This window comes from Monopterus albus, unplaced genomic scaffold (genome assembly GCF_001952655.1).
Source record: "Monopterus albus unplaced genomic scaffold, M_albus_1.0 scaffold3.1, whole genome shotgun sequence".
NCBI classification, from domain to species: Eukaryota; Metazoa; Chordata; class Actinopteri; order Synbranchiformes; family Synbranchidae; genus Monopterus; species Monopterus albus.
In genome coordinates this window covers 5,599,245-5,624,260 of record NW_018127883.1, presented here as the reverse complement: position 1 = coordinate 5,624,260, position 25,016 = coordinate 5,599,245, and the positions used below count along the sequence as shown (strand labels likewise).

The window sequence follows — 25,016 nt, the reverse complement described above, 5'->3', positions numbered from 1 at the left end:
AACATGGTGTGGGCGTGCCTGCCGTTACTGACGTCATTCAATGACAGCTAGCTGTCAGAAAGTGAGTTCATTCCCCTCTGAGCCGAGGAGATCGAGAGTTGTCGATAGGTTTTTGCCCTTCCGTTGGTATCTATATCCACGAATCTGCAAGACAGACCTTTCCACCGAGCCCGGCCATGGACGAACAGGCGGGGCCCGGCGTGTTCTTCAATAATAATAACAACACTGTTTTGCCCGGCGGTGGGAAAGGACCGTTGCCTGATGGCGACGCTGGGGAGGCGGCTAGGGCGCATTATAGTATCCCGGGGATCTTGCACTTCCTGCAGCACGAATGGGCCCGTTTCGAAGTAGAGAGAGCACAATGGGAGGTGGAGCGGGCCGAATTGCAGGTGAAAACCACCACATTTTATGTTTAGACGACAACATATAAGTAGCAGTACCTGTGCATAGCACTGCTTCTTTCTGGTAACTCGCGTTGAGTTTGTGTATTTGATTGTTCTGGCTCCCAGGTTAGCTTGTTAGCTTTAGCTCCAAAGCTAATGGAGCTGTAGCGCCCCCTGACCCGACTGCACGGCGACTGTTTGCGAGCTCTTCACTGTCACCGAATCTAGTAAACTTGCTTTCTGTCTTTAGAAGCAGAACGACAGGGTTTAGAGTTGAACTAGTAAGAAATGGCTCCAATTAAAATATGCCAGCTAAGTAATTTTGTAGTGTAAAAATGTGTAGACGTACAGCTACAGTACCTGTCTACCTATGGCTAAATAGCACTCCGTCTTGGTTTTGATTACTTTAGGCTATATCTCTAAACCCAGAAACAACGACGTGGAGGAAATGTATTAGCTGTTTTAAGTTGTTTGACCTGTTGAGAGTTGTCAAAGCTGACAGACAGCGTACACCAGACAACAGACGGTTGTGTATCTGTTTATGATCTTATCATAAGCTAGCTGCCATGTCACTGCCACACCTGAATAGAACATCATCAAAAATGATGTCTGTCACCGGTAAAAGTCACAGTGGTCTTATTAATTGTACTACTCTTTTTGCATCTGTATATCTGACCCTTACCAGATGTTTAAACAATTCAGCTATTTATAAGATGTATGAAGGCAGGAGGATTTCCTGCTCTGAACTGAATTTTCCAAAGGGAAACCTAACAAATGTTCGGACACTTTGTTTACTTTTACTAAACTAAAAGTTAATATATTGTGTTACATATACCCAGTCTAACTCTGTCTTGCTTGTTTTGGTTTCCACTCCAAGTTTTATATGATTTTATTTTTTAATGTTTGCACCTGTTTGTCCAAGTACTGTGCCATCCTGGTCATCTTTCTGTATATTTACAGGTTGACTCACATGAAGAGTGGTTATAGTATTTGAGGCCCTTTGACTGGTTTATGTACAGCTTTAATTTAGTCTAATTTGAGAAAGAAATAGTCATCACCAGCCTCCATGACTTAAATTATCTACAGAAAACAACCTTTTTTTATCAGGAATTTTTCTCCCAAAAAAGTCATTTTGACATTTTGTGGGATCATAGTTGTTGGATCACAGACAAGAGCCAACACTGGGGTTTAGCAACAGGTAACTGATATCACCAGACTGACCTCGGCTAACAAAGAGACATAAGGGAGACCCTGCATTGTTTCTGGAGGGGTGACGTACATGCCTATCAGTGTAGTACGTTTTTGAGTCATCATTGTCACACAACGCTTTCAGTCTGGCTTGTGTATTAAGCTTCCTGTCTTCTGTTGTGAAGCAAGCTTATCAGAGAAGCAGTAGCAAGTGTGGTAAAGCAGAGTGAGGTTTCTAAATGGCTTATTGGGTTGGTGGCGGCAAAACAGTGCGCGCTCAATTTGAGTTCTTGTTTTTGTTGCACCTAACCATAAACATGAGACCAGCAAATGTTTAGAACATAATTTGAGCTGCAGTAGACTACTTAAATCCTATTGGCTTTATTCATAATTGTGCTCTAATCACTGTAGCACAGTATCCTTCTGAATAGAATATCTTTCTGTGCCAGTGCTGCACCATACTGGAGCAATAATAACTCAGTTATTGGAAAGCTCTAAACATTCAAATGGGATGTAACCTTGTGGTGCCCTTGAAGGATGTATTACAAACACATACGGTAGAAGGTATCAGTGGATTCACCTTCAGTGAAGGGATCACAGTGCAGAAGAAAAGAATTTATAAATTAAAATAAATGACACACATGAATAGTGAAAACTTCTGGTGGGCATAGAGCCTTAATGGAAGATACCATGTAGCATCTTTTGTATGTTCTATTTGGTCCTTTCTGCCCACTGTGTTCATTGTCTTCATATCCGCACACTTGTTTTAATTGCATGATCAAAAGTGACCTCATGCCTTGTATGTTAAAGAAGGTTACATGCAGGGTTTCAGGTAAACACCTTTAAGAGCGGAGAAATTCACAACCCAGCATTATGCTCTCCTTCCGGAACTTTTATTCTTGTTTGTTGCATAGACATTGAATGGAAAACAGATGAAGTTGTCTTCTGTCAGTGTCTGCAAGGAAGACGAAGCACAGGGCTTGTAGGAATGTCATCCAGCCAGCCTGTTAGGTCATGCTCAGAGCCACTCCTCTCCAGTGGAGCAGCACAGAAGTGGTACTGTACATGACCGACTTGTCCTGCTGCTGTGCCGTTTCTGTGTAGTGCACAGGCTGCTGTCATTCAGCAGTCCAGTGGCCACTGATAGTCAACTGACTGTCCCTATCAAAACGGATGTGCTTAGTTATTAATAGTTAAAAGCTCTATCAGCCAGTGGTATGGTAGAGAAAAGGCACTCAGGCTGCAACTAATGATTGTTTCATTATCAGCTGACCAGTGAATCCTTTATTTTTTTAAATGGGGGAGAATAGTGAAAATGGCCTTTAGGTGTGTTTATATACTGTAGCTCATTTAGTCAGATTGACAGTTCAAAACACAAATTCAAAAGCATAATTTTTTATTTACAAATACTTAAATATTCTGGCAATCAAGTAATCACTTAATAATTAATTACATTTCTCTGCATCTACCTTTCCATTAACTAATCATTTTATTTTTAATTAATAGATTGTGAACATGGTATTATTAATGTTAATTTCCTGTTGAACACTTGAACAGTTATTTGACTAATCCTTTAAACATTCTTTAGTTGAGCTGAGCATTGTTAGTGTCACACACACCAGTCAAGTGAAATTACTTTCAATTAGCAATGCACGGCATGCTGCTATTGACTTTAAAGAACTGTCTAGTTGTACAGGATTATAATTCAGTGTTATCATGTGGCAGTTACCACTGGAATTGCATAGTGTTTATAATGTTGTTTACGGTATTCTGTTGTCCAAATGATGGCAACCAAATCATTTTGTAATTAGAAAAATAAAATGAGATGTCTGCAGAGATATACCACTTTATACATTACAGTGGAAGACTGTACACCTTTTTTTATTTTTTTAACACAAGTGGCATTGCGTACCTTTACCTGATGGCAATGCATATTTGCCAGAAACAGTTTTCTGGAGTCATACTTTAGTGTTAATTTAGGTCTTTCCTGGGCCTGAAGGCTGTGCCCAAGTCGAGTTCCGCCCTGTACAGGCCAGGTGAAGTTCCAGTGTACTTCATCAGCCTCCACTTAAGGGGAAATCCCTTCTCTGTAGAGTATCTCCTTGCCACAAGGATCTGTTAGCAGCCATAATTTGACACCAGGAGAAGGTTGAAGGTGACTTGGGCTGTGAGGTGGCTGTGTGTGGGTGCAGACTGAAGCACGGACCCACTTGTCTTCACTGGATAGAAGCGGCTCTTTCTGAAGGAAAGCTTTTAATGTGAGCAAGATTATTATGTAGCTCCTGTTATTCTATTTCTTCTCTTCATGTCAGAGATGACTGCAACTATCTACCTAGAATTAGCCCACCCTCAGTTGGATCACTTAGTGTGATCTCATGTTTACTTTTGCTAATGGAAAAGCCTGAAGCATATTTAGTTCCATGAGGCAGCAATAAGAAGACTTGAACCATTCCCAAACATACACATGCACACACCGTGGCATTCAGAAATTCAGAAATGGCAGTCAGAGTCATTCCTCAGTCGGTACTAGGCCCACCCCCATGCTGCAGTTATTTTTGCCCTCAGAGTGGGCACACACTTCCTCACAAACAATCTAAGTGTTGGTTTCTCAGTATCACTGCTCTCAGATTCTGACCAAGAAATTTTACCCTCTACAAAGGTTATACTAGTTCACATAGAAACGAACGTTACTCAGCGGCTCACATGCTGTCTCACGTAACGACAAAGAATCAACCCCCGGCTCAGTCACTGGTTTAAGATAGACTGTGCAACGCGTATGAAATATTCACAGTATACAGACAATGGTAAAAGGGTTTATTTACTAGGAGAGAGCCTAAAGGGCTATGAACTAAAGCCTGCTCCTCTGAGCTTTGCTCCACTGTCCCTGTTGGCCTTTCTCAGTGCTGCAGCACTGCCTTCCCAGCCTGTTAATGCCCCTCTCATTCCTCCACTCACACTTACAGTCTTTGTCTGTTTCTGTGAGTGTGTGGGACAGCTGCCTTGTTGTGCCAATATTGCCTGCCTCCCCTAGTTTTACAGTAAATCTGAGGTTGCTGGTCTGTCAGTGTTCTAAGTTGGTGCGCTCGCCAATTCAAATTGCTGTTGTCTCAGTTTGAAGTGGTGAAATGATGAAATCTGGTCTGTTGTTTTTTTCCCCACTTTTTGATGTCACAAATGTGTGTTTCCTTTTTAAAGTAAATGGTTAGGGCAGTATTTATTTCACCCATAATTCAGTGTATATTATGTATACATTTATGTCTATATATAGTATTTAATTATAATGTACAACTTGTGTTTAGAGTTTTTCAGCAGGTCACAGCTGGAGATATTTTAATTTGGAAAAATCTCATGACAGCATTGCACTATTTTTATTTATTTTCAGCAATGCATTATTGGTCCAAGTTATCTAAAGTGATTTTGCACAGTTTTCCTGCGTCATATAAAAATGTTAAGCATTAATTTTTTTGTCTAAGAAATGATTGGAATCAACAGAACGCCAGGTTCTTGATGTTAAAGATTTGATGATTCCTTTCCTGTCTGACAGGCCTGAAATGCCACAGGCATACTGAAACTCCAGTGTTTCGGTTTTGTGGTGACACACAGAGACAAGACAGGCCAAAGGGCAGCAGTTTACTGGCTCTGTCTCAGAGGTTTTCCCTAATCATTCAGCATCTGGATAACCTATACAAATGTACACTGTTGCTGATGCTACTCTAATGAAAATCACATTTTGCAAGAAAGGCAGACTGGCATATTTTTTTTTGCAAATACATTCCAACATCAGACCCGTCATTCTTGTTTCTTCCATGCATCTTTACTCTCTAGATTGTTAAGCTGTTGTTTCAGCATTGTTCTGCCAGAACCACAATTAAAGACAGCCTATTTGTCAGAGAAAATGCTGATGTTGAAAAATGTACAGTAGCTTTTTGCCTGCATGTGTGAGTGTGAGCATTGTTGCCATGAGCCTTATGTAACATTAATGCAGCAGCATGGGGTGCAGCACCCTTGTCCTCAAGAAGCCCAACATACAGCCTTTGGGTGCACCCGCTGTAAGGTAGCACTGCTGTGTCAACTTGGCGTAAGCTGTGTGACGGCAAAGTGTAAAGTGAAGCTCAGGTGGAAACTCGTTATGTGATGAAAACAACATCTGTATGTGTGAAGGTTTAGAAAAAAAAAGATGTATTGTTGACTATGTGGAATCTCTGGCACTATACGGTGACTGTTTTTGTTTTCTTGGTATTGCACAAGAAGTGAAAGGCACAGCGTGGCTCATTCCTGATAACTTAGCAGAAATCTATATTAAATCACAGTCTGAACAGCTCACTGTCTCACCATGATCCTCAGAGCAATCCTGAATCCATGCCCTGCGGACAGGCTGAATCTCAGGTCCTCAGTATTTCACATCCAACTCACTTGGGGAGCTAAATGGAGCAGTGCATTAAACTAAGCAGTTCGATACCCACACTTGACAGTAAGGAAATGACTGCAATGCATCTGCATACAATCAGTCTGTAGCCTTTTTACAGATGCTCTCTGAGACAGAATATGGTTGTGGAAGGATGACCGGTTTTAGTGCAAACACTTAAATTATTTTCCCCGTCTTGAGCAGAGAAGGAGGCGAAAGCGATGGCTGACTGTGAAACTGGAGTTTCTGTTACTGAATAGTTATTGAAGTTCCTTTAGGAGGGTACAGGGATAATCCACGCCAATTCAGCCTTAATTTTACAAATGCGTCATTGCAGTCACAAAAGGTTTGTTGCACCTAAGGGTGGGCAGAAGTATGTTTTATCTTATACTGTGGCTGCTATGCCTTTAGTATTTCTGAATGTATTAAACAGGCCTTAAACGCCCTGATTTCCACACACTATCTGTCAACAGATTGTATTATACTGTTATATCAGTATTGTGATATTAAATTATTATTCTGGCAGTCTACAAAATAGTATGAGCATATTTAATTTTTATGAAGACAGACTATACTTATGACACTTAAGGAAAATCATGTTTGCATTTAGATTCTCATTTATAAAATCATGAGCTTTCTGAGCATATACAGAAGCTATTTAAAGTGATTAAATATAATTTTTAAAGTGATCAGTCTGTAAAAATTTGGCCTACAGTCAGCATGAGTGACAAATATTACATTAAGCTATGGTTTGTGGTGACGCTTTCTACGCACAAATAGAAAATGCACTGCTGTAGCCATGTTACTGTGTTCACCAGCATCTCTGTCTCACTGCCTTTCCTCTGTGCTAGTAGCGTATTGGTATGCGTGGAATGTACTTGTTACTTATCAGGCTGGCCATCGCGGTGCTTGTTGGTTTGCTGTGAGAGTAGACCAGTATTCACTAAAGGGCTGTTTGCATTGTAAATATGGGCTTTACATCAGGTCTGTTTCCTGTCCTTTGCTCTGACCGTGGCTCAGGGGCCACACTGTAGGGCTGTTTTTGGTTTTGTGTTAGCTGTGAAGTTATATGAGCACCCACTGAAGTTCTTTTACAAAAACAGTGAGCTCACTGGATTTTTGACAGTGTTCACTCTGTTTAGATTAAATGGTCTCATTGTGTTGAAGATATTTGTAGAGATGATGGAGAACAAGTCTGTAAGAAAACATGTCTGGAATGTACAAATCTCCAACCTTAAGGGCTTCTATAATTTTAAACAATGAGGATGTCGTGTTATTGTCATCATACATTCGTTGACTGAAAACTGATCTGAAAAGAAGATTAAAAGTTTGGAATTGTCTTCCACTCTCTTCTGTTGTCTGTGTGATCAGCTGCCACCAATGTGTGGTAAAATGCTCTGCATGTGAACCTTGCCAGTGTCACGCTAAAATGAAGAAATAAACCAACTTTCTTGCTTAGATTTGAATTGGTAACTTAAATGGCACTGAAAGGGACAAAAAAAGTAGTATTTCTTTTAAATATCTAACATAATTGAATAATCTTTTGACTTTCTCTTTGTATATGTAGTTTTGTGTGTTTTCATTTTCAAATGTGTCTTTAATTGTGATTTTGTAGGACTGGAAGCTGTTGTCAGACCATTTACTCATGTACTGTTTTTAATTAAGAGTATAAACATGTTTCACAAACTAGAATTGGCTTTATCTCAAAGCCGAAGATATTATGACCAGATGTCTTACCGTAGCTTATTTAGCCAGTGGCTTTATTTTCCTCTCTAGCTGTTAGCCTCTCTCCTCTGCCTCCTTTTCCTGTCTCTGAAAAGCCCCGTGCTGTAGATGTCTCTTACTCAGACAGACTAAGGAGCCCTTATCCAGCAGTCCAATAATGCAGTCAGTGTGAGGCTGGGAATTAAATGCTTCCTGTGTCTCTTTATGGCCCGAGTTGACTCATTGCATTCCTCCCAAGGTTAATGTTTGATGGAAGAGAGATGGTGAGCCAGAGATTCACAGAGCTGCGCTCTTCTCTGTCTCTGGCACCGCAGGATGCCAGGGGACCCTGGGCCAGCACTTCATGTGGATAAGGAAGTACATGGTCGCTCATGATCTCAGTCAGCACAAGATGTACAGTTTCATCTACAGTGAAAAATGAGTCAGTGTGCAGTCCTTGTTTTTGACATGAGGTAATACAGTGAGTATGTCCAAAATAATAACAGGCTGTTCTTACATGCTGTCATTGTTTTGACATCCCTAAGGTCAATGTGTGGCTGTGCTTCACCTCTCCCTGTGGAACTAAGTAATAGGTTTTCTCTGTTGAAGAAATCATGGCACTTTTTTAGTTGTAGTTTATTGCTTTTTGCCTTTCTGATCACCTGAGCCTATAACTGCACCAGGTGCCTTATATTTTTTTTGGCTTTCTATGCTACCTCCCAGTGATACTTGACTCAAGGATGTAGAAGGTCAGATGCATACCAAACGTTGTTAACATTACTGTCAATCCTGAATGCGTTAGTATGGATCCAGCTTTGGGCAAATGCACATAAAGCAAAATGAATAAGAAATTGGACACTGTGTAGATGTATTAAGTAGAATGATATATGTGTTGTGCTGACTCACCTTTCAAGAGCGTCAGCTATTGGCAACTACACAGATGGCTAGCCTCTGACCAGTGCCAGCTAAACCCAGGGCTGTTTATATTGTCAGACTGAGATGCAGTGTCCTAAATCCAAAGAGCACTGGAGCTACAGCAGGCAGGTTGTTATGAGTTCCTCTGCAGAGAGCTGTGGAAGGTAATACAAGGCTGTTTGAAGTGCTCTTATGACTCATTGTTGCAGGCAGCAGCAGAGCTATTTGGCATCCATGTGATACTGTGATCCAGCCCACTCAAAACACACCATCACCATCCTCTGCATGTCGAGTGAAATGCAGAGAATCAAAGACAATATTCCTTCTCTCTCTGAGATGTTAATGTCTTGGTTTGAGTCATTCCCAGGAGACGACCTGACAGTGGCAGCTTCATTCAGATGGAAAAACAGAAGTTGTTGGATAGTTACTGCGCATATTAAAAAAATTTGTCAAAATGATAGTATTATGTTCTGCTTTTGCACCAGCCAGATTTTCCCTGCAGTGTTGCCCCACAAACCCAAAACAGAGTAACCACATATTTAGTAATAAGTAAGACCAGAATCTGCATTTTGATTTACCATGCACTAAATATATGTTTTTGAAGTGTGTAATTATAAAAAACTATGTAAAATTTGCAGGAACTAATGTATAATCCAGAGGTAAGGGTCAGTGACAGCATTCAAGGCTGATGCTGGCTTGAGTGCAGATACAGCTAGCCTCATTTAAAGCAAATTTACTGACATTTTCCTGTTTAAAACTCTATATTGATACTCTATTATCTTAGGAGTGCAGTTTATTATACCACACACAGAGAGCAGTATCATATTGGGGAACAAATTTAGACTGCATAAAGTAATCCTGTTGTAAGTTAGTTGCCCTTCAGATTGTCCAAACATAGATAATGACACTATGATTTTAGCTGTTTTGACTTCTCTCCCTTTTGTAAGGCAGAATACTTTAGACTGGCTTATACTGCTGATTACAAAATGTTTGAACCTGCTGTAGATAGATACAATTTTGCTCAGTGTCTGACTCACCTGCTGCAGCTCACGTACTGTATGCCACACTGAGAGCTAGTCTCGACCACTCTCATTATAAGCGAGCATGTGCGCATGTATGTATGTGTGTGTGTGGTACCCAGCAGTGTAATACAATGTAATACTGACTCAGACTGAGTGCGTCAACAGCTGCTGCCTGTTACTGAAGAGAGACAGTGCTGCGCAGAGGGAGGGGAGGCAGTTGATGTGTGGGAGAGTGAGTAGGTTGGATTAAAATAGAATAGTCCAGTTTGGCGTTTGATTTCCCATCATGCCATGAATATTGATTTGATATCATCCTATTTCAGTCTTGACTGAAGTAGTTCTTAGATGTTGCCTTGTAGAGACTGTAGCCTGCTCATATCTAAGATGCAAAAATATTTAATCTATTTATAAGAACAACTACCGTAAATCTCTTACCACTTTAAAATGTGACCTGACAATCCTATTTTTATGGTTTCAGGCACAAATTGCCTTCCTGCAGGGGGAGAGGAAGGGTCAGGAGAACTTGAAGAAAGACCTTGTGAGGAGGATCAAAATGCTGGAGTATGCTCTGAAGCAAGAAAGGTGAGTGCCCGCTGCAGCTTCAGTCCACCCACAACACACACACACACATTCTTCAGCTGGTCTGCAACCGCTGAAGTGCTTCCATGTTTTGTATGCCCTCAAAAACAAATTCCTGCAGATATGGTAAATGAGAAGGGTGCAGTGGTTGATGTATTAACATCTGCTGCACCTGCACCACACTCCAGAGTGCAGCAACTACCTACAAGAGTTCTTGATAGTATGTAAAAAGTTGCTAGAATCTCCACCATCCTCCTGTTTGTATTCTATGAGCCACCAGTCTGATGTCTCAGCTGGCATCAGCAGAAGCAGTAATGGAGTGAGAGTACCAGAGTGATTCCCCAAGTCCAGCTGGTGTGGTGTCTATGGACAAGAGCATGTGTCGGCAGAAAGTCTTTGTTTGCTGTCAGATGAAGTGACTCTGCCCTCAGCAGAAGGACGGGGCAGGAAAAGAAGAAAGTGGAATTCTCTCTCCACCTGAGATGAGATCATCATCGCAGCTTTCTTTCTTTAGCAAGTTATGAGAATGTCGTTGTTTTCTTTCTCATATTCACCAGCCCGTCACCATCACACAGATTAGTAGTGGTGGTGATACACTTAGCATTTCACAGTCAGACCATTAGACAGGTTGTACATAAACCCCCAGATGAACCATATTTGTTTATAACAGGCGCAGAAGGTGAAAGGTAAATATTAACCAAACTCTCTGTTCTAAACATTAGTCACAGGTTAAACATTCTGGTTTAAATTTTGACTCACAATATTTACTGCAGTTTTGCATGTGCACACAATTTTCCTGTGTAATGAGGGATTATTGCTGACATTTCAGGTGTGTTCCCCATCAATTGTGCATCTAAATAAGGCTTGTTTACTTGTGCTTAAGTTGTAATATACCAGAAATATCTATCTAACATTAGTCAGATTATTATATTTTGACCCCACTCCCTTGAAGGTGTGATTTAAGGCCAGTCTCTGTATATTCAGACCATCCAGTCACTGTCTCATCCTTCAACAACAGCCACAGATGATGTGCTTAGTTGCTCTGTGACCAACAGTAGAAGACTGGTTAAACTGTGTGGGGAATTCTATGGATTCAAAGCAGAGCATGTCACAAATGAGCACAGACAATCAGCAGAGCCCTTCCTAAGTAAAGGTTAAGAATAGAAACATGAAAACTGGGTGAAGTAACAAATGAATATAACTGATCGCAGGTCTGTTAATTTGAGCTGGGAGCTGTAACACAACTGAGTTAGAAGGGTGTCAAAATAGGTTATAGCGCTCTGCTGTTCCTGCAGGCCGCTCAGAGGTTAGTTAAACTGTGCCTACCCATGCTCTCTGAGTAGCACCATCATTAGCTCCGTTAAGCATGGAATCGTCCTCTGGCTGTTTTGTAGTGTGTATTTATCTTATGGTTTCAGTGAGATCACTGCAGACTCTGCCTCAGGAGTGACATTTAACCCAGAATTACTACCACTTTGCCCAGTTGCTAAGCAACAGGTCATGCCTCAGAGGGTATCTAAAAGCAATATCAGAAATGGCTTTCTAAATGTGGGTGCACCCAATTTGATGTTGATGGGGTTTGCTTCCTCTGGATCAGGGGTGGAGAAGTGTGGTGGGGGCTGTGGGAACTAAAGGGTGTGAGAGTGCTCCATATATTGACTCTTTACCCCTGATATGGATGTGTGTGCAGCCACTGGAAGACACTGCAGGGGGCAAGGCTATTGGATTTTATATCAGTTTCTAGATACAAGGGATTTGTTTTATTTATTGTTGTGTGTGTGTGAATCACTTTTCATTGGAATGATGTTGTAATGATGAGTATATACTATTATTTACTCCCTGTACACATTTGTCTACATTTATAAAGTAACAGTTTAACTAAATCAAGTTTGTTTTATGTGTGTAAGAGTCTGAAGATCAAAAGTTATTGCATGAACATCAATTTAATTATGCTATGTGATTTTGCATTTGCTACTACTACTGAAATGAAGAGTTGCTTACTTGGTAATTTAAATATCACATCTGAATATTAGACAATACGTTTGAGTATCACGGCTCATGACCAGACAAATTACGAGGACTGTAATAGACCAGAACAATGAATTATGAAAGTAGTTGCTAGGTGCAGCATTTTTTTTTTTTTTAAACTGATAACCTCATCTAAAACGGCTTTTTAATGTTGTGATATTGATTTCAGTCATGCAGACCTACTGCCTTATGTACTGTAAGTGAATCTGTCTAACAAGCCTCTGTGTTTGTGATCAGTAGAGCAAGTTTCAGTTAGGCTGACTTTCAAAGCTCATGCAGATGCCACACATAATGAATTTTTAAAATAGCTTCTTCTCAGACATTATTGACCAGCCCTGTTGTCTTATTTGCCTTTCTCCTCCTTTTTTCCCGCTGCCTTCCAGAGCAAAGTACCACAAGTTAAAATATGGGACGGAGCTAAATCAAGGTGACATGAAGCCTCCAAGCTATGATTCAGGTAAGTATGTGGAGGCTTGAACAGTCATCTACAACCTCTCCATATTAAACCCCTGTGATTGTTGAGTGCACATACCTAAAGTGGCAAAACTGTTACACGTGTGAAGCCTGAATTCATCTTCAGTCTTGTTTGCGTCATCTGTCAGTGTCGTTTCCTGAATGCAGAATGAGTAAGATTGTTGTTACAGATGGTCTGTGCAAATATTGAGCCTCTTAAAGCATCAGTGAATAACAGAATTGCTTTAAAAATAGAATAGATTGAGCACATTCATAATGGTAGATGTAGGAAAGAAAAGTTTAGACCAGTCACACTTTCACTTTAATGTGAAAAACCCATACATAATGTATAAGCCATAGTGTTCAGAGTCTAATTCAGCTTCAGACAACTTTACTAGAAACCTTTTTCTTTCGCCTCTAGTGGTGCCTGTCCACACAGCTGTGCAGATCGGTATAGTTTTATTTGTCCAGGTTTGGGGGTGTCTGTCTGTCTTGGTCATTTCTGTTTCCATCCAAATGCAAGAGAGGTGAATTGAATTGAACTGAATTTGTAGTGCTTAAAACACTGAGCATTCACCTGTATTGTTTCCAGAAACATCCCCTGTTGTTCTATATAATCCACAGAGCTGTCAGCAGTTTATTGTGAGAAAGTAGTTCCACTGTGGATTATCCAGAGTAACAGGTATGTTGTTTCAGGAAGAAGATTGTGATTTTTTTTTTTTTATGTAATTAGAGCTGAAACAATTAGTCAAATAATTCACTAGTTCAGATCAACAGAAAATTAATGAATATAAATGAAAATGACAAAGTAGACAAACAGCCTCTCAATTGTCTTGCTGATTTTAAAAAAAATATTTTTTTGTCATCTTGTCTGACAGTTTGCAGAGCCACTGATTAATGTGCAGGTTAATAATGTGGAACAACCTGCCTGCTGTAGCTCCAGCGCTCTTTGGATTTAGGATACTGCATCTCAGTCTGACAATATAAGCAGCCCTGGGTTTAGCTGGCACTGGTCATAGCTGTTATGAAATCCCATTCTGAATAATCAGGACAATGAATCCACACTTTGAAAGTGCCCAGAGCAAAACATTTTCATCACCACAAACATGTCATCAACATGGACAAGAGGTCCTTAAGAGCTTAGAAGTGTGGAAATTTGAGCATTGACAATTCAGTGACCGCTCCAGGGGCTGATGAGGTTGTGATGTTATTGAAAAGTCATGAGCATTCCACCGCAACTCTGTGCATGGCTATATACCACCCGAGGAAAGGAAGAAAAATGCACACATGCTACATAAATGAAGCTTAAACTACTTTAACCACTCAATCCTAAACATGTAAAATGTTGCTCTAACTTTTTAATCTTCACCCTCTGCCCAGCATTGCACCTGTTTCAGCCCACTACCTGTTTCTTGTTATATAATTGTAGTCTAATTGGCTTCTTATGTTCAAGTCCTCTACCATCATTAAGTCAGACTGTGATATTTCCACTCCTCTCTCCTCATCTTTATTCATGAGGGCTGTTCAAAGCACCTGAGCCATTGAAGTGCTGATGAATGAGGGAAGATGAGGGACAGGAAGAGGTGTGAGGTGGAGGTGGATAGAAGATGGTGGAGTTGAGGAGTGGGAGGTGTTGCCCGTATGGTGGTGCACCTGCCCGCTTCTCACCCTCCTGAATTAGGCACAACCCACTTTTTGATACACCCTCATCTCTCTGACCCATCAACACACACACACACACACTTTCTCTCTCTCTCTCTCTCTCTCTCTCTCTCACACCTCATCTAAATCTTATTAACACATCTTTCTGCCCTATGCAGTATTCCCAACTGATTTGTAATTGGGTTGCTAATGTTGAATATCAAAATGAGCTATGAATCCCATCATTGTTAGTTTTGTCAGAGCATCATTTTGTTGTGGATGCTGCAGGCACAGACGCACATCGTTGCTCTTTCTAGAATGTCATGGAACGTGGTTGGAGCAGACACCGGCCATTTTGAAGGAGTCATAATGCATTATCTAATATGAAGTTCCTTGTTTTAGCATCAAGAACAAGCTGCTGAAAATGATTCTCAGCTCTCCCCTTTTGTTTCTTTTGCTAGTGCTATTGTGTACACAGTTTAATAAGGCAGTAAATATCTGCTAGAATGTAAATATTTGGATTGAATTGAACAAGTTCACAAGTAATAACTTGGATCCAAATCCAAACATAAAGTAGAAGGTGACTGGGTCAGAGCGTAAATACTACTGCTACTTGTGGGCACAGCTGTTGTGACCATTTTTTTTTTGTTGTTGTTATTTTTGCATTAGGAATGTGTATATGTTGGTATGTTACAGTGCACTGAAGCAATATTGAACTCTAATCCACTGTTAACTTACTGAGAGCAGCTAAGGGCTAGATGTGCATAGTTGCCAGGATGCTGTTTTTTAGGAATGTTGTGGCCATGTTTATGGAGAGCAAATAATGTCAGAGGCTGTGCTGTTTGAGGAGCCCTGATTAATGTCTCTCTTCTGTCCTCCAGATGAGGTCAATGAGAACGAGACGTCTGCATCGCTTAACAATCAGCTGTCCTGGAAACAAGGCCGTCAGCTCCTCAGACAGTAAGTTCTTTGATCCTCCGGTGACGGTCATCAGCCCAGGAAAAATACCCACTGCTGTCTTCTGACATTGGACAGGCCTCTAGCTACATTTCTGTGCAGCAGTATTGTCCCTTGTGGTAGTCGACAGGTTTTGCGACCTCTTCAAGTAGCGGCCCAAGTAACTGAGGGGAAGAGCGCCCCCACATGGGCAGCAGCAGTCATTACCTGTTCTATGTGTTTTCTTTTTTTGTGTGTGTACCCAGTGGGCTCAGGAAAATGTGGTTATCATATCATCCAGCCTTTATCCCAGACACCATCAGGCAGCCTGACACAGCTGCCACAGCATGCTGTTGCTGAGGCAGCCAATTTATTTTTTGCTGTGTGTCAAGGGACAGATCAATAATGTGCTAAGACACCCCTCTCTCTCTCAGTCACTTGCCCACTCAAATTGCTACAGCTTTTTCTTGCATCCATACAGACTAGGTGTAATATTTGATGAGTAGCTCATCTTTCTTCAGCTGAGCTGATATTGTCAACTAGACCGGTGCCAGAGGACACGACACTGTAACAAGAAATTGACTCTTCCTCATCTCTGATTGTATTGAAGTTTTGACTATAAGTGTAATGCAGTAATTTTCCTTTGCAGTAGTATTTGCACACAAATACAACCAGATCTGAGTTTGTTTACCTTGTTCCAGGTACCTGCAGGAGGTGGGCTACACAGACACCATCTTAGATGTGAAGTCCCAGAGGGTCCGAGCGCTGCTGGGATTAGCTGGGGATGGAGCTGGGAGGACAGGTGAACGGATCAGTACCGAGCCTTTGGTCAATGGGACAGATGCAACAACAAAAGCCATGGGCACCAGAGGGTGAGTGTAGATTGTGCAGTCTCAGTTCCTTGTGTGGTTCAGTACACATGGCCTGGAGAGTTGTTATGCTACAGTGGAAGAAAAGAAATCGTTACAAGTAGAAACATCTCATTAGCTCTTGTTATCCATCTGTGCTGCTCTGTTTTTGTAGCAAAACACTTTACCAGCTTCAGCAAAAGTCCTGATGCTTCTATGCATCAAACAAGGAGGAGGGGGAGATGGGGGAGGTGAGAATTAGAGATAGAGATATTTTTAGAAGTAGCATCATCCTGGCTCTCAGGTGTTTTCTGTTGTGTTCTGATTGGTTTGCTTGTAAACATGAGTCGTAGCTAGAGTCGCCCTGTGGGTTGTAAATTTCAGACACCGTTTGCTGCAGCCTGTCTTTGGCTGCCATAGCTATAAATCAGCTGTCGATATGTGTAACAGTCTGATCTGAGGCCTCTGTTTTTGGTCGACACCCACAGATTTCTTTTGTGATTGTAAACTTTTATCTGACACGACCTAAAAATATACAATGTGAAGTGCCCCTAAAGGGCAGCACAGACCATATTTGCTGCAGTTGTGTTGCACTTAAGAGTGATGGGGTGAATCCATAATTTACACACAAGAAAATATAAGCATTGCAATAACGTTTACACATTGTTAGTGCAGCTGCGTGCTCATACATGTGTCACTGTTCCTCAACAGGAAGACTGAGCTCTCTGACACTAGTGCTGTACTGGAGGCCTTCAAGTTCATTGAAAATGCAGCAGCTGAGTTCAGTGATGAAGATGAGGAAGAGGACAGTGAGGGGAAGGACAGGACTATTGTGGAATCCAGGACGGTAAGGCAACAGACTACCATCACTTTCTGAACTCGCGCTGTCTAGTAGAAAGTTGTTGCTGCATGCCGCACTAAAAAAAAAAATTCCCCCCCCCCCCAGATCATGAGGAGGAAGACCCCATCATCACCGGCCAGTATGGACACCAGCGAGGACCCTGATGCAGAGGAGGCACTGAAGGGCTTTGACTTCCTGTCCAGCCCCGATGAGATGGACACCTCACCAGAGTCCAGAGGTCCCGGGGACGGCACAGACTGGGGTGAGTCACCAATCAGTCAAGAACAGAGCATGAAAACTTCTGTGTAGACACTACAGAGACAGTTATAGTACCTGTAATACCAAAATGTAATTTATTTTCTATTGCACAATGATGAGCTTGTTTAATTTTTATCAACAAATATAAAATGCACATTTCAGAAGCAATGAAAAGATGCCTAATTATTTAATGCTGTAATCTTAACATTTGCTTGTTGCTCTAAAATGGACTCATGATCATAGTTTTGGTGACTGTTCGTGATGTAGTTGTCATTCATATTACCATGATGTGGTCATAAATCACAATGTTTGGACTGTGTCTGTTTAACCCATAGTTTGTGATTTCTCACTGTGTGTTTCCCATAGCCAGCCTCTGAGTCATTCCTGTGTGTCTTCAGCTCAGCCTGATTCCCTTGAAGTCTCACAGACACTTTAGATGAAAGCCAGAGAGAATAGGTTTAATGTCATGCAGATGTTTTCTTTGCATTTGAACATTTGCTAGAGTATTTGAGTTGTGTTTACAACAGATTTCGTGTTATGATTAGATTAGATCAGAATCAAGATGTGCAAGTGAAAGAATTCCCCACATGACATTAACTTCCGTCCCACAACTTCTCACTTCTTAGTAGCAAAGAAATTCTGAAATGATTAAGTGAGATGGCTGTGAATGTTGCTCCCAGTTAGGAGTCTAACATCACTGAGGTGGTAGTGGCATGCTTATCGCAGGTCTTAGAGGCCTGCTGCTCTCCTTGAGGCTTGAGAAACCTCCAGGAGAGTATGAGTCTGAAAGAGGTTTCTGCACCTTTGCCCTGCTCTGCCAGGCCACTCGGGCTTTGACCAGGGCAGTTCCTCAACAGCCTCTCGGTCTGGTTTTGTTCCCCCTGTATAGAGAAGGACGAGCAAGGTCCCATTTCTGAGGCCTGGGATGTGGACCCGGGCCTGATAACCAAGCTCAAGGAGCAGTACAGAAAGGAGCGCAAGGGGAAAAAGGGGGTGAAGAGTAAGTCCTGTCAGGCATTGCTGCCTCCCTCCCTCCTACTCCTCTCTTTCAAGCCTGACTTTCAGCCAAAAAGCCTCAAACCACAAGCAAAACATTATCACAGTTTTTTTTTCCATCTCCTTCTCTAGCTGCTCCTTATTATGCCTCTGTCCTTTTGTCTGTCCTTTCATACTCAGTGTAATGCTCGATGCATGTTTTTGTCCCTTGTTTTAATTTATATTCACATCATCTCGTCCATGCTGTCAGATTAATGTGAAAGTTAGTCACGTTCACACGTCCATCTACGTCCCATCTGGGCTAGCAGTAGTCTCCCTGGTGGTTTTCCACACTGGTGTCTTCCCCACTCCTAACAGCATAATTATCACCATCTCCATCCTCATCTCAGCCGTGTTGATACTACAGTAATAAGTAATTTTGCTGCTGTTGTAAACTGATGCCAATTAAAAGCTTTTTCAGTGACTTGGTGAAGTGACTCAGCTGAATACTACTGCTCTCAGAATAACAGCTCTCTTCAGACTCATTCAGTGGCTGAGAGCTCTTAGAATTTATATTTGAGGCCCAAGCTCTGCTTTTCTGCAGGGCTTTTTTTTTTACTGTGATTGAATCATGAGATCAACAGCTCAGCTCATCTCACTTTCGTCTTTTTACACTTCATTTTCTCCTCCACTTGTTTTAGCAGAAATCTGTATATGTTCTTCACGCTATGTCGGTGCTTTATCACTTCTGTGGGTGTGTGGAGGAGATCATCACGAGATCTGTTAGGGTTTATTCAGCCAGTTGTGCCTTTTGTAAACTGTATTTCTTTGCACCAGGGTTCAGTTTGTTTTTGTTTTTTAAGCCAAATCCAAATATAAGCATCCTGAGGCTTCACAGGATCCAGCTCCATCTTGAATTACTCTCTCCACACAGCCAACACTTAGAGATAAATGTGCCCCAGCACCTTTTCTACCTCTTCACCTCATCTAACAAGGACTCTGCTGCTGACTTCTGTTCATTTTCTCTTCTTTTTTATACTATAATTTGTCAGCTTTCTTTACATGTTCATTCAGTATTGTCTGTTTCAGCTTGTACTCACAGTTTTTAATAAAATATTGTTTATGTATTTTTTGGCTCCCCACTCTCCGTCACTGTATACCTGCTTGGTAACACTCTTGACCTGACTTGCTAAACAGGGCCAAACCGGTCCAAGCTGCAGGACATGCTGGCGAACCTGAGAGATGCAGAGGACTTGTCCCACATGCAGCCTCCATCTGCCCCCCAGTCCCGCCCCAACATGGTCCGGTTCAACGAACATGATGGGACCCGAACAGATGAAGGTGCTTGAGGAAAAAATACCAGTAGATTATTGCCAATAATTGTTAACTCTTTGTTAACCCAGCTTAAATTTCCTTCACCCCTTGTCTACGGTGACAACAATGGCTGTGTATTTATTTATTTATTTATTCTTTCCCCAGTTGACGCACTGACCTTCCCGCCCACCTCTGGGAAGTCGTTCATTATGTGCACAGATGAAGCTATGGAGAGCGAGCTGGGCCTGGGGGAGCTGGCTGGACTCACCGTGGCCAACGAGGCCGACAGCCTGGCATACGATGTGAGTAGGAAGAGTGATGGGATTGTTTCTCTGGGTAAAATAAATGTACTATTTCACATTATATGCTGAAAACTTGCCATCTGTGTGTCAAACAGCTATTTTTATAGACAGTGTCATGGGAAGCTGCTCTGAAAGTGTAGTGCTGGAAGATGTCAGTTATTTTTGGAGAACACAGTTCCAAGAGTAATGTCAAAGTCACATGGCTGTAACAAAAAAAAAAACCCTGGGTAGGTTGGACTGTGATAGCAGGCTTCACAGAAAACAATCAAAACAAAGAAATGTCTTCAGATAAAATTAAGAAATCTAATGATTAAAAAAATATTTACAGGAGGTGATGGCACTCCAGAATTGCAGAAACATATGATTCTACCATTTGGGTTTCTAAATCATACCTTCCACTGCAGTTTTTTTTCTTATCCTTGGATGTATTATGTTTTACTATTGTGTTGCTTGTTAGGCAATAAACAGCTCATTAAACGATGTCCTCTCCTCAGATTGGCAACAATAAGGATGCCATGAGAAAGACATGGAACCCCAAATTCACTCTGCGAAGCCATTTTGATGGTATTCATGCTCTGGCCTTCCACCCTGTGGAGCCAGTTCTGATCACCGCTTCAGAGGACCACACACTCAAAATGTGGAACCTGCAAAAGACCGCTCCTGCTAAGAAGTAAGAATGTCACCTCCAGACACTGCTCTAGTCCAACCCACATGATCTTCCTTTTGATTCTTACTGTTGCTTTAATTTTTTTCCTCTTGGCTGAACGGAGAAAGATGAACAGTTTTGTTTTGCTGTTAAGTCCTCCCTTATCTGATCTATTAGAGACACTAACACTCAGACATCAGTGTGTTTGAAAAAGCTCTGTTGATTAAGGGTTAGAGCTCATTTTGTTGATAAACTGTCAACAGTCATAATTTGACAAAGAACTGATAACACTCTGCTCCACAAGACTTGAGCCACGCCATAACTCTGCAGCCCACACACAGCCTGTAGTGATGTGTTTATGTGTAGAGGCTGGAGTCATTTTAAAGCCAAGGGTATTATAAATAAAATAATAAAACAGCTTGGTGTAATATGTGCTGTGTGTCACAGCAGCAAATTGTACATCCATTTGTGTACAACCATGTAATGTTAATCAATTTGAATGCAATCTCTAACACATGCTAAGTTGGCATTGTTGTTTTTGAATGTGACACTAATGACTACATTGTTTGTCCACAGGAGTACATCTTTAGATGTGGAACCGATCTACACTTTCAGGGCCCACAGGTAAAAACAAATAAAATCAGCATACCTGTCTAAGCACTGGTTTAATGGACAAAGAAATGTTAATAGTGCATCATTCATTAACCCACAGAGGGGCTGTACTGAGTGTGGTGATGAGCAGTACAGGGGAGCAGTGTTTCAGCGGAGGGGTCGACGGGACTATACAGTGCTGGAACACCCCCAATCCCAACATCGACCCCTACGACTCCTATGGTAACAGTGTAATGGCACAAGTTTTGTCTAGATCCAAAGACTTTCAAATGAGATTATGGACTCTGATTTGGGTCGTCTTATGTTTTCTGTGACAGACCCATCAGTGTTGCGTGGCGTGTTGAATGGACACACTGACTCTGTGTGGGGTTTGGTGTACAGCAGTGCACACCAGCGCCTCCTCTCCTGCTCTGCAGATGGGACTGTGAGACTCTGGGACGCCAACACCACCTCCCCCTCACTCGCAGTATTCAACGAAAACAAAAGTACTGGTTTTTATCCTGTACCATGACTGGTTTTGGCTTTAACTGAACAGTAAACATAAATGAATCTGTCTCTCTGTGCTAGAGCTCGGAGTCCCCTCCTCTGTAGACCTGGTGTGCAGCGAACCAGCCCACCTGGTCACATCCTTCACAAATGGACAGATTGGCCTCTTTAACATGGAGACCCGCCAGCTAGTCCTCAGTCTGGAGTCTGGTTTGGAGCCTGGTAGGTCTAGAGCTGTGGGTGGCAGTGGCTAGACTGGATTTAACCTGAAGCACTGTGTGATAGGGATGGAAACAAACACTGGAAAATTTATCACCAACAGTAGTTTTTAGGGTTTGACTGAAGTGGTTTTTAACAGTAACCGAAGCAGCATTAAGACCACAGAACACTACATTTCTCTACTGGTTTCCAGGCTAGTAATAGCAGAACAATACTGAAGTAGAGAAAGATCAAGGAGCCATCAGAAGTATGGCTCTTTACTAAGATGGAGTGGCATCTGTTGGAAAGGTGTGTGTCTGGTAGTTAAGTCACATCCTCCACAATCTGCACTATTTTTCTTGGATTTGTCTTACAATTTCAAGCTTAGAAATAAGACCTGTAGCTACATACGGTATATCTAAATGTTACTACTCCATTAAGTACCCATGACTTCCTCAGGGTGACATGGTGCCATGCTGGCTGAGCTAGGAGTGAAAGCTAAAGTTAACTTGCTTCACATCCAAACTAATACATACCCACATCAATGTATATACTGTATGTGCTGTATTTGTGTTGTAAACTTGCAGTCACTTCTTTGTGTTGCATAAGGATTGATCCTGCACAAACAGCCATCAGTTAAGCCTGCTTTTTATGTTTGCATGGACTGATTCCTTTCGACTGACTGTACGTACATTTATGTCTGCCTTCGCTCTCCTGCTGGGTGAAGTCTTAATATGTTGATCTGTTTTTAATCAGGCACTCCCTGTCAGATCAATAAGGTCCTCAGCCACCCGACTCTTCCCATCACCATCACTGCGCAGGAGGACAGACACATCAAGTTCTTTGACAACAACAGCGGGAAGTTGATTCACTCCATGGTGGCTCACCTGGATGCTGTCACCAGCTTAGCTGTAGATCCTAATGGACTTTATCTCATGTCTGGCAGTAAGTTCCTCTTCACCGGTGTCCATATGTGTAAACATCTTTGTCTCATAAGAAGTCTGCATCTAAACTTCTCAGAAAATATAAACATTTCAAAATCTTGACAGCTTTATATGCACGATATGCATACGGTGTTTAACAGTAGCAGGTTTGTGTGTTTTTGCAGCAGATGTGAGCTGACTAATTCAGTGACAGTGAACCTAAATGAGTCAGAGAACAAACTTTGTAAAGGGCAATATCACTGAATTTTAAACATTTAGATTGATTATAGTACTTGCATGTACTGGTACAGTTGATCTGATGTAGGCGGGTACTGTACTCATCCATAGCTAAAATAAAGACTGCTGTCCATGCTTGTGCATTGTTCTCCTCTACACTGTAACAACAAAGTACTACTTTGTTTACCTGTAACAGTAAAGTAAAACCATTCAATGAATTGCTTTCCTGAGTTGCATGTGGCTTGTTTCTAAGTCTTTGGAGAAACTGGTTCATTCTCTCTGTTACACAGTTAAACTTGCAGTTGCACTTCCTTTGGATAGTGCATTAAGTTAAATTCTTGAATTGTTGTCTCACTTGTAACTCCTTTCCTCCTCTGCAGGTCATGACTGCTCTATCCGTCTGTGGAACCTGGAGAGTAAAACCTGCATTCAGGAGTTCACAGCTCACAGAAAGAAGTTTGAGGAGTCGATCTACGATGTGGCATTTCATCCGTCTAAATGCTACATCGCCAGCGCCGGGGCAGACGCTCTCGCAAAGGTGTTTGTATGATGCGAAGCTGCGTGCCTCCCTGCAGCCTCCCATCATCAGGGACCAACAGAGACACAGCAGGGGAAGGACCTTCAGGTATGGGTCCAGTCCCACCTCACACAGCCCACTGGTTTCCTGTGGGACTGGCAGACTATGTAGCCACTAGCCTCAATCGGGCCATGACTCTCAATAGAAAGGGTTGGCAAGAGAGGCCAGTTAGGAGGAGAGCTGCTCTCTCTAGTAGTCCCCCAGTGACCATCCAGGCAGGCCTGGGTGTGACCGGCCATAGCGCCCCCACAGACAGACTAAAACTTATCCTCCACAGCTAGGAGGCTCAGGACAAGTGTTAGGAGTGTTGAGTGGAGAAAGGAGGTTTCAGGCCGGTCTTCTGTCCCTCTGACTTCACCCCAAATCCCTCAGGCCCTCAACCTTCCCCCTCAGACAAACTGGGTCCATGGCCCTTCACTCCAGGTTTTGTTGTGTTGTTCCAGAAACGTTGGGTAGACTGAAGGCTTGCTGGAGCTGCTGTGGAAGCATCTTACTTCTCCTTCTCTGCTTCCCAGACTTGACTCTGCTTGCTGGCCTGCCTTTATTTTCTTTTTTTAAAACATGTATTGACAAATGTGCCTTTGCTTTAAAAAGGTCTTGAAAATGTTATTTTAACAAGCTTGTTTTGAGGAATAGGGAGGGAATGACAGCAGAGAATTTGATCTGGGTGTCACAATGTTGTTGATTTTAACATTGGATGTAAAATTACAAATGCTTATAATAAACAAAATATATATTCAGTCTTAAAATCTACTGTGCAGCGTGAGTTTGAGTGCTCCTTTTTGATAAGTGTGGTTGGGGAATCAATTTTGTGCATTTCAAGGCAAAGCTGATAGATAAAGAGCATTATAATGCCTGTTTGTTAGATTCAAGCAATTGTACACTTGAGAAGTAAGACTACAAACATGTGTCCAAAGAAAACCATCATGGTTATATAATTACAATTCAGACTTGGTTCTAGATGTCTGTTTTAGGAATAACTAATTCATTTGGGCCAGTTTGCCCTTGTTTGATTGGAATGGCTTTACTGTCTGTAGTTTCCCCAGTTGTGTGGACATGCTTGACTCCAATGTGATATATCATGTCCAAGTATTTGCAGTAGTCCAGTGTCTAGCAGGAGATTAGTGCAGTACTATAGGACTATTTGAAATAATGGATTTAACCAACACTGCGAATCCCACTTTACTGTAAACTGTGAGGAGGAAACAAACTGGGCTAAAAACAAATCAGTTCAGGTGTTGTACGTGTAGGGTACAGCTTCAGTTGAGCCATTTTCTCAGTCACTGGTTTGTATATGAAAGTATGTTCCAAATAAAATCTGCTGTAAAATGTTATCTGGGGTCTGATGTTGGTCATTTCAGATCAGGGGGGTTTTAACAGATCTAACAGATGAAATTGAGACACTGCCATGGATTTAGTGAGTTGCACTGTGGGTTACAACCTATATCTGTTCACATGATAGCAAATTGGCACCATTACATGTATACTAAACTGGCTATTAGGCATTTTTGTTGGGAATGTGCATGAATGTATACACAACTATCA

General features: G+C 41.7%; 1 protein-coding gene across 2 annotated transcripts; it reads left to right on the top strand.

The window, feature by feature from the left end:
• The first annotated feature begins 39 nt into the window (after positions 1–39).
• Positions 40–24,098, top strand: LOC109962445 (striatin). Of its 2 annotated transcripts, XM_020604159.1 has the most exons (17): positions 41–389; positions 10,096–10,199; positions 12,608–12,681; positions 15,200–15,278; positions 15,956–16,126; positions 16,814–16,949; positions 17,049–17,205; positions 18,091–18,201; positions 19,374–19,517; positions 19,656–19,792; positions 20,287–20,462; positions 21,015–21,062; positions 21,151–21,272; positions 21,368–21,535; positions 21,618–21,758; positions 22,491–22,679; positions 23,275–24,098. In XM_020604159.1, the coding sequence occupies exons 1-17, from the start codon at positions 177–179 to the stop codon at positions 23,442–23,444; spliced, it is 2,340 nt and encodes a 779-aa protein (XP_020459815.1). In that variant the 5' UTR covers positions 41–176; the 3' UTR covers positions 23,445–24,098. The 2 variants fall into 2 exon arrangements, with proteins under 2 accessions (XP_020459824.1, XP_020459815.1); XM_020604168.1 differs by lacking the exon at positions 18,091–18,201 and having other exon boundaries at positions 40–389.
• The last annotated feature ends 918 nt before the right edge of the window (positions 24,099–25,016 follow it).

Bases quoted from the DNA above. Each gene is read 5' to 3' on its own strand.
- LOC109962445 (XM_020604159.1), top strand. From the start codon at position 177: ATGGACGAACAGGCGGGGCCCGGCGTGTTCTTCAATAATAATAACAAC. The intron at 15,279-15,955 runs GTAAGTTCTTTG...ACCTTGTTCCAG, and splicing joins GGCCGTCAGCTCCTCAGACA to GTACCTGCAGGAGGTGGGCT. The intron at 19,793-20,286 runs GTGAGTAGGAAG...TCCTCTCCTCAG, and splicing joins CCGACAGCCTGGCATACGAT to ATTGGCAACAATAAGGATGC.